This window comes from Alosa pseudoharengus, unplaced genomic scaffold (assembly GCF_046254945.1).
Source record: "Alosa pseudoharengus isolate Yale_2024_CS ecotype anadromous, Long Island Sound unplaced genomic scaffold, YU_APseudo_1.1 YU_APseudo_1.1_scf_21, whole genome shotgun sequence".
Taxonomy (NCBI): domain Eukaryota; kingdom Metazoa; phylum Chordata; class Actinopteri; order Clupeiformes; family Clupeidae; genus Alosa; species Alosa pseudoharengus.
In genome coordinates this window covers 16,170,018-16,180,017 of record NW_027468674.1, presented here as the reverse complement: position 1 = coordinate 16,180,017, position 10,000 = coordinate 16,170,018, and the positions used below count along the sequence as shown (strand labels likewise).

Sequence of the window (10,000 nt, the reverse complement as noted above, 5' to 3'; positions counted from 1 at the left end):
AAGTCTCATGAAATCTCATTGTAAATACATGTAAATAAAACGATCTTTTTAACCTATTTATTACCTTCTCTTTCTACTATAAACTTAACTTAAACTATCAATAATTTAACTTAACAATGCATTTACTTACGACTTTGCTTCTAGCATCGTTCACAGAGAGGAATTATTTAAGTAGAAACCGCTTTCAGCAGATAGGAACTGAATGTGAAGTAACTGATGACAAGGCAGGAAGTGGTAAGGAAAATATAGGAAACGGTATCAAAATAAAAGGTCCTATTCTTTCTGAATGTGTCAATATAAAAGTCTCTATACACATATCGCCCTAATGGCGACACACTCCCCGCCTGACCACTGTGAGGTCACTACACTAGGATAAACATTAAACTCAATCAAGAACTACATCAGAAACATCAGTCCTGACGGAGAAGCAAAACAGTTTCGGTCACTGGTCTAAGGTAAGTCTTTGATTGTCCTTGGTTTGCTGTCTTTAATTCCACCTTACGGACTCTTCCATCTGTTCCTGGAATAGCCTTTGTGACCACTGCCAAAGGCCAGTTGTTGCGGGCAGCTTGGTTGTCTTTGAGAAGGACGAGGTCACCGTCTTGCAGGTTCTGATGGGACCTGGTCCATTTCTTGCGGCTTTGTAGGGTTGACAGGTACCCTTGTCTCCAACGGTTCCAGAACAAGTTGGATAAGGCTTGTACTTGTCTCCACTGCTTAGTGAGGAGTTCCCTGTCTGTGAAGTCACCTGGAGGTGGTGGGACCCCAACTTTCTGCGTTAACAGCATCGATGGTGTGAGGATGTATGGATTCTCTGGATCATTCGATACTGGAACTAACGGTCTTGCATTCAGAATTGCGGTCACTTCTGCCATTAGTGTGCACAGAACTTCATGAGTTAGGCGAGTGCTGTGATCACGTAGCATTGAATCCAGGATTCTTCGGGCTACCCCAATGAGGCGCTCCCATGAACCCCCCATGTGTGAGGCATGAGGCGGGTTAAACACCCAGGAGCATCCCTGTTGGTGTAGGTACCTCTGCACCGTGCTATCCGGTTGGTCTGCACTCAGCCCGAGTTCTTTACAGGCCCCAATAAAATTCGTGCCACAGTCTGACCTCAGTTGTTTGGCTGGTCCTCTTATGGCAAAGAAGCGCCTCAACGCGTTTATGCAGCTTGAGGTGTCCATCGAGGTAATCACCTCAACGTGAACTGCTCTGGAGCTCATGCAGCAGAATAGTATGGCCCAGCACTTGCTCTCAGGTTGCGTCCCTCTGGTGCGTCTGGTGGAGACGTACCAGGGTCCGAAAACATCTAGGCCCACGTATGTGAAGGGAGGGCAGGTTGTAAGGCGCTCTGCGGGCAAATCTGCCATTTGTTGTTCCTGCATCCGTCCTCTAAGTCTGCGACAGGTGATGCACTTGTGAATAGTTGAGTTCACAAGCCGCTTGCCTCCCAGGATCCAGAGTCCAGCAGCTCGTACAGCACCTTCTGTTAGATGACGGCCCTGATGCTTTACTTGGGCATGATGATATCTGGTAAGAAGCAAGGAAACATGGTGTTCTTTTGGAAGAATGACAGGGTTCTTTTGTTCAATGGCCACATCCGCATTCTTCAGTCTGCCTCCAAGGCGGAGGAGGTCAGCCTGTAAGATCGGGTTGAGGGAGCGTAGGCAGCTGTTAAACGGAACTTGCTTTCCTCTCTCCAGAGCTTCAAATTCCTTCACAAACGTATTCCTCTGAACAGCTCTGATGATGACTTCTCTTGCTTGTGAAAGCTCATCAACTGAGCGAGGTAAGCCACAGCGATGCCATCCCTTACACTTGCCTGTCGGAGTCTTGAAGGATCTTGCTATATGAATCAGGAGTGCGATGGCTCGTTGGAGAGTGTCGAATGTGGAGAACCTTTCAAAGCGCTCTGTGCTGAGAACTTTCCCTTGCAGATCGGTGATGTAGCTCTTCACAACTGGACGGACATCTGCATCGGACTCCGGTGAGACTAAGCTGAATGACTGAGCTAGGTCTGGCTGAACGGACAGCTTGCGCAGGAAGGTTGGTCCGTTGAACCACATCGTCTGTGTGAGGCGTGTTGCTGGAACCGACCGTGATGCCAGGTCAGCCGGATTGTCTTCAGTGTTCACGTAGTGCCATTATTCAGGGATGGTAGATTGGCGTATACGCTGGACACGATTGTGGACGTACACATAGAACCGTCTGGACTGGTTGTAGATGTATCCAAGGACAACCTTGCTATCAGTGTAGAACTTGGTGGCGTTCAGCGTTAGATCCAATTCATCCTGAATCCGCTCAGCTATTTCCACTGCTAAGACTGCTGCACACAGTTCAAGTCTGGGAATAGTTGGATCTGATTGAGGAGCAAGTTTGGCCTTTGCCATGACAAATCCAACGTCTACTGTGTCTCCTTGGATGGCTCTCAAGTAGGCTACGGCGCCAATGGCCTTCACAGATGCATCGCTAAAGACGTGGAGTTCTACTCGCTCAGCCTTGGTTGGACAGATGCCTGTGTACATCCTAGGTATGTGAAAGTGCCTTAAGTCTTGAAGCGAGTTTCTCCAAGCCTCCCACTTGCGTAACTTAACTTCAGGCAATGGGGTGTCCCACTCCGATGTCTCAGAATTCAACTCTCTGAGCAGGCCCCTGCCTTGGATCGTAACTGGAGCCAGAAACCCTAAAGGGTCAAAGACACTGTTCACCATGGAAAGAACCCCTCGACGGGTGAATGGTTTGGTGTCGGTTGACACAGAGAAGGTGAATGTGTCGCTTGCTATTTCCCACAGGAGCCCCAAGCTGCGTTGGGTGGGTGACTCATCTCCGCTGAGGTCTACATCCTTTTTGGCTTGTATGCAGTCCTCGCTTGGGAAGGCTTCCAAGACAGCCTGACTGTTTGAGGCAAATTTGTGGAGCCTCAGGTTAGACTCAGCAAGTGAGGCTTGAGTCCTATGGAGCAGCCCAATAGCCTCTGCATCAGTTGGGACAGAACAGAGGCCGTCATCAACATAAAAGTGCCGTTCGACGAAGTTGACTGTGTCTGCTCCATATTTCTCTGCGCCATCTCTGATGGCTCTTCTGAGCCCATAGATTGCCACTGCAGGAGATGGGCTGTTTCCAAAGACATGAACTTTCATTCTGTAGTCAATTACCTCGTTGGCTACGTTGTTGTCTTTGAACCATAGGAATCGCAGGTAGTTTCTGTGCTTTTCGGCCACGAGGAAGCAATAGAACATTTGTTGAATGTCCGCCATCACAGCGACCTTGTCTTTTCGGAACCGCATGAGCACTCCTAGAAGGGTGTTGTTCAGATCCGGTCCTGTCAAGAGCACATTATTCAAGGAGATTCCAGACTGTTGGGCACTTGAATCAAACACAACCCTGATTTGATCGGGTTTCTGTGGGTGATACACTGCGAAGCTTGGTAAATACCAGCACTCTTCTTCTCTTAGCTCTGGTGCCACCTCAGCATGGTTGTTTTTCAGCAGTTTGTCCATGAATTCCACGTATTGCTTTTGCATTTCTGGCTTTCTTCTGAATTGGCGTTGGAGTGATACAAACCGCTTGATCGCTTGCTCTCGGTTGTTGGGAAGCTGTTGCCTTGGTTGTCTGAACGGCAATGGAGCAACCCAGCTGTGTAAATGGTTTCTGTAGACTTCTTTGTCCATGATTTTTAGGAAAGTTTCATCTTCGATTGAAGGTGCTAGCTTATTATCCTGTTCAGTGCAGTCAAACACGTTTTGACCCAGACTGTCTTCCTTAGCTCTGGGTGGTAAGGTGCTGTCGTGAAGTTCCTCTTTAATGTGCAAATTGCTTGTGCATGGCTGAAAGAGTGAGGGCCGATGACAGTCAACCATGGTCGTCCGGAAAGAACTGACATTCGGCTTGTGTGTGTTCCCTAAGCAGACTTCTCCTACCAGCACCCAGCCCAAGTCAAGGCGCTGAGCGAAGGGTGCATTGGCAGGGCCATTTATTTGTTCCCGTACTTTGTGTGCTCTGATTGTGTCTCTCCCTAGTAGCAGGAGGATCTCAGCTGTGGGGTCCAGCTCTGGGATGTGTTCTGCTACCTTTGACAGGTGAGGCTGATGAAGAGCGGCATTTGGTGTGGGAATTTCGGACCTGTTGTCAGGTAAGTCATTACACTCAGTGAGTGGTGGTAAGGGGATCGTAACTTTTCCATTTAGGGACTCCACGAAAAAATCCGATGCCCTTCTGCCAGACGTTTCCACTACACCAGAACATGTTTTCAGTTGGTAAGGATATGGCTTAGTGTGAATGTCAAACTTGTCAAAGAAACTGGACTTGGCCAGCGAGCGGTTACTGTGGTCGTCTAACACGATGTAGGCCTTGATGGCTTCGTCTGGGTGGTCTTTCTGGTACACTCTTGCCAGGCATATCTTGGAGCACGACCGTCCGACTTGTCCTGTGCCGCATACTGCTGTGCAGCTTGAGCTAATCTCACTGGTGTCGTTTACCGCTACTCCCTCCCCGCCATGCTGTGGCGAGGTCAGAGGAGTTGTAGGTAGCGGTGCTGGTCCCGGGTGCATAGCTGAGACATGTTGGGTGCTGTCACACTCAAAACACTTCACAATTGTAGTGCAGTTCTTTGCCATATGGTTGGTGGAGCTACAGCACTTGAAGCAGATTCCGTTTTCTTTCAGAAATACCTTTCTGTCATCAAGGGTTTCAGCTCTGAAGGCTTTGCATTTCTTCAGTGGGTGGGGTTTTGCATGTAATGGGCAGATCTTACTCGGATCACTAGAGACATTTGCTTCTGCGGGAGTGACATTGATCTTGTGAACTGCAATGGGTTTCTGGGTTTTAGGAAAGGCACTTTCAGCTCTGACAGATGATGTTGTAGTGGTATTTAAAAGGGCAAAGCTGGGGTCATTTCTTTTCTTGGCCTCATAACATATGAATTTCGTGAAGTAATCGAAGGGTGGGAACAGTCCTCTATTTTCTTCTTTATACTTAGAACCGACTGAGACCCATTTTTCCTGGAGTCCATAAGGCAGCTTTGTCACTATAGGCTCAATTCCACGCGTCGTGTCCAGGTAGGACAGGCCTGGTAAGTAGCCATCTTCCTTGGCACACTGCACTTCCATAAGCAGGTCAGCCAGCTCTCGTAGCTTCAGATTTTCTTTGGCTGAGACTCTGGGAAATGTGTCCAGTCGGGTGAAGAGGGCCTTTTCAATCACCTCTGGGGCTGCATAACACTGTTGAAGACGTTCCCAGACTTTCACCAGGGCTGTCTGTGGGCTTGCAATGTGCACTGCACGGAGGCGTTTCACCTGGTTGCTGGATTCTTTTCCAAGCCATCGTGTCATCAAATCCAATTCCTCAGTGGCTGTGAGACCAAGTCCTTGAGTGGCATTTTTGTATGACGACAGCCAAGCACGATAATTTTCAGGTTTATCGTCAAACTCGTACAAACTCGTATTCACTAGGTCACGCCGAGCTAAATATTGTGCCAGGTGTTCAGTTGCAGGCATACTTTGAGTATTTTTCGGCTGGGGGTTGAAGGATGGAGCCCCGATATTCAAGTCACTGATCTGTGAGGTGAAACTCTTGGGAATAACCTGGGGCCCTTCTCTGGTAAATGGATTCTGGCTGACTGACTGTTTGGCCGCTGGCGGTGAATAGTCCAAGTCAAAGTCTGTAAAATCCACATTGTTAGTGCTGTCATACAAAAACACAGGCGGCTGATGGTGTGGAACAAAGGGGTTGTTCGGGCTATAACTGAGAGTGGCATAGGTGGTTGTTTGTTCGACAGGGTTAGTGGAATGGAAGTGAGTTTGGATGTATTCACTTGTTCGTTCAAGTTTGCTTTGCTCTGTTGAGTTTGTTTCATCCAGCACAATATAATTTTTTCTCCCTGTAACTGCTGACTCCCAGACAGCTGCTACGGCTTCAGCTTCTGCTGCTTCACGGCAGATGGCTAATGTTTCAATTTCAGTCTCTTTTTTAACTTTTTCTATCCTAGCTTTGGCTTCTTGCTCAGCATATTCGGCGCGCACTTTTGCAGCTGCTGCTTTTGCTCGTGCGTGAAATAAAGCATTGGTTGATGAGGTAGATGAATGAAAGCTGCTTCCACTTCTACTTGATTTATTAGATCTAGTTTCCATCTTGACTTGATGTTCAATGCTAACTTCTTAGTCTTTTCACTGTGATGTCCTCACTGCAGTGTATTAACTGAAGCTATCCAACAAGTTAAACTCTGATGCAATAACCAGGAGTCTGTTCTGTAGTTAACATTTCACTGTTGTTTACTTGAAGATCCAGCATTACATGGCAGAGTGAAAACTGCAACAAAATAAAGTTTGACTGTTTTTAACATAAAGTTCAGCTTCACATGAAGTCTCATGAAATCTCATTGTAAATACATGTAAATAAAACGATCTTTTTAACCTATTTATTACCTTCTCTTTCTACTATAAACTTAACTTAAACTATCAATAATTTAACTTAACAATGCATTTACTTACGACTTTGCTTCTAGCATCGTTCACAGAGAGGAATTATTTAAGTAGAAACCGCTTTCAGCAGATAGGAACTGAATGTGAAGTAACTGATGACAAGGCAGGAAGTGGTAAGGAAAATATAGGAAACGGTATCAAAATAAAAGGTCCTATTCTTTCTGAATGTGTCAATATAAAAGTCTCTATACACATATCGCCCTAATGGCGACACACCAATTGTGACATAATACGGCCGTTAAGCAAATAGAATCCTATGGCAGGTGTTCAGGCCACCTGCAGCCTCAGGCTTTAAGCATACAATCTGGGTCAATTAAGACTACACATCCTATTCAACTGTTTCCTCTGCCCAAAACTGTTTCAAAATAAAAGTCCTCACTACAATAATCCACTGTTAAACAATGTAACCGATTAAACTACTGAACTTTTTACATTCAACTTTTAAACGGTCTACTTTTAAACTATCATTAAACTATCTATCTATTAAACTAGCTGTCTATCAACAACTTTTAAACTATCTACATTCAACTTTTAAACTTTTAAACTATATACATTCACTAGCTGTCTATCAACAACTTTTAACTTGTCATCAACTATGTCAACACTTTTCATCAACTATGACTCTGTCTCAAATCGCGTACTTCTGCACTTACAATACCTAATTTGAGTGCATGAGGGTGTTCACACTGACAATTCCACAACACAAAGGGCGCTGCAAGTTCCCGGATGGTGCACTCATAACGGTCAAAAAGCTGAGTGTGCAACACTGGACACTTTTCGCCCTTAACGGACGCCATCTTGGCCAAATAGCGGAAGGGGAGGGAGCGTTTTCAAACTCGTGGAAATCGCGGTTGAGAAAGCTGAAACAGCAGCAGTGGAAAACAGACTTTACGGAGGTACAAGCAAGTTATAACATAAACGGTTCATGTTTTGACACAGTATGACCATGTCACTGTCGAGTTGAGGACGCCAATAAAGTTATGTTAAAATGTTTGCGATCGTCATTTCCGTGAAGTGCACGGAGTTAGTGTTTGATATGAGACAATACTATTTTGTTAAAATTTGCGCACTCCGCCAGTAAGCACACAGTGCACATAGTGTACTACACGAAAGTGTACTCACGTAAGTACACCATTTGAGACAGACTCTATGACTCCTACCCACTGTAGCTAGTTAGCATGGTTAACAAAGTTAGCATGTTAGCATGCTAGCATGTTAACATACTAGTTAGCATTTTTAGCAAAACTGCTAAAAATTATTAGCTAGGTTAGCTAAGTAACATGGTTAGCATAGTTAACATGCTAGCATCTAGCATGATAGTTAACATAGTTAGCATAACTGCTAAAAATGATTAGCTAATTTAGCTAAGTAACATGGTTAACATAGTTAGTTAGCATAGTTAGCATAAGTACTAAAAATGATACGCTTGGTTAGCTAAGTCACATGGTTAATATAGTTAGCATGTTAGCATTGCTAGCATAGTTAGCATGTTTAGCAAAACTGCTAGAAAATGTTAGTTAAGTTAGCTAAGTAATATGGTTAGCATGTTAGCATTGCTAGCACTGCTATAAAACATTAGCTAAGTAGCATGGTTAGCAGAATTAAAAATCTTAGCATAACTGCTAGCAAACATTAGAGCCATTCCAACTTTCAGTTATCGTCAAATATCTACCTATACACAGCCATGAAACTATTTGAATATCAACATTCATTAAACTGCTAGAAAACATTAGCTAAGTAGCATAATTAGCAGGTTAGCATTGCTAGCACTGCTATAAAACATTAGCTAAGTAGCATGGTTAGCATAGTTAAAAATCTTAGCATAACTGCTAGCAAACATTAGAGCCATTCCAACTTTCAGTTATCGTCAAATATCTACCTATACACAGCCATTAAACTATTTGAATATTAACATTCATTCAACTTCCAGTCTGTCAACAACTTTTTAACTATTTACCTTCAACTTTTAAACGGTCTACTTTTAAACTATCATTAAACTATCTATTAAACTAACTGTCTATCAACAACTTTTAAACTATCAACTGTCTATCAACAACTTTTAAACTATCTACAATCAGCTTTTAACCCTCCTGTTATCCTTGGGGTCAATTTGACCCCAAGCAACGTTTAACATCATAAAATATATGGTTCACTTTTTTTTTTTTGCTTCATGTTTCATGACTTTTCCTCAATTTAAGGGTACCTCAGAGTTAGCATGACATTTGTACAATAATATGTTTTCAATGTCCTATACAAATATTTTGTACATTGATGTTCCTTGGGGTCAGTTTGACCCCAGCTGTATGAAACATAGGATACATGAATATTTGACACATTATGGATATTATTATTTGAATAGTATGAGAACATATTGTTATTATCATTATTACATACACAAGTACTTATTACATATAAGTCATTTTGGCAGGACTATAGAAGTCAAAAGGGGAAGCAATAGCAAGCCTTTGGGCTGCTGACACTGGATGGGCAATATTGCCAGCCAGGGTTCCAAGGTTCATAAAGGGGTGTGGGGGGGGTGGGATTGTTTTGTAGGGCTTTTGGTGGTGGCTATTACACTCTTGTTAAGTACCTGTCACAAAAAAACTGGGTAACAATATGAATTATAATCATTTTCTGAGGGTTTATTTAGCTGGGGTCAAATTGACCCCAAGGATAAAGAGTGTCGGTAAGATTTGAGGATAACACAAGGGTTAATCAACTTTTATTAAGCTATGCAACCACCATGTCTATCCTAGCATCACCGTAGTAACCATCTCTGTATTATCTGTTTTAACTATACATGATATTTTACATCACAACTTTAGCATTTTCATGCACTGGTAATTCCTTGGAATTGCATTTCTAGTTATTATTATTCTTCCAGGCCCTAATTTGGCTTAAACCGCTTATCGTAGAAACTTGGTTCAAACTTTGATATGTAGCGCTTGCTGCAAAGTTTCGTTCTATGACTTTTCATATTTCTACGACTTACTTTTTGAGATATTAAATAAAAACTAAACTTAAAATCTCCATAGACTTAACATTGGCTTTATGACATAATAATAGGCTATTAAGGAATTAGAATGCAATCAACTGCACCTGTGCTCTCTCACTGACTGCCTGCAGCAACTTCAATGGAACCTCTTCTCTGTGTCTCTCTCCATTCATAGCATAGCAACAACCTAGCAACCACATTATGATGACATCCAGACACCCAATGGGCCTGCCTGGCATAGCGCCCCCACCTGGCCAAGCAAGAAAATGTGCCAGAAAATAACATGCAAAAACAAATAGCACACACATCAAATATGTACATTTCACAAACGCACCACGTCAGTGGTTTGTTGGATTCCGAAATGTCATGGTTGTGGACCGGAGGTGCTCGGGCCCGCCATTGCCGCTTGTGGCTATATTTGGAATTTGGATTTTGTGAAAATTCCTTTTGATGGCATAGAGAGCTCCTATAGCTGCATAGCGCAGTCACTGTAAGGTCAAAGCTTCCTGGGGCACTGAGTTTC

The 10,000-nt window shown here is 43.6% G+C and overlaps 2 protein-coding genes across 2 annotated transcripts in view; one reads left to right on the top strand and one right to left on the bottom strand.

Annotated features, from left to right (window-relative positions):
* LOC143137713 (uncharacterized) overlaps positions 1 to 2,126 on the bottom strand; it is a 2,302-nt gene extending 176 nt beyond the window's left edge. Inside the window, exon 1 of the mRNA XM_076298005.1 lies at positions 131 to 2,126. Within this exon, the coding sequence (XP_076154120.1) occupies positions 411 to 2,069 (1,659 nt within the window). The 5' untranslated portion in view covers positions 2,070 to 2,126 and the 3' untranslated portion in view covers positions 131 to 410. The remainder of the gene's footprint in view (positions 1 to 130) is intronic.
* The window catches only part of LOC143137715 (protein sidekick-2-like), a 337,537-nt gene that overhangs the window by 14,685 nt on the left and 312,852 nt on the right, over positions 1 to 10,000 (top strand). The gene's annotated exons all lie outside the window — the stretch shown is intronic.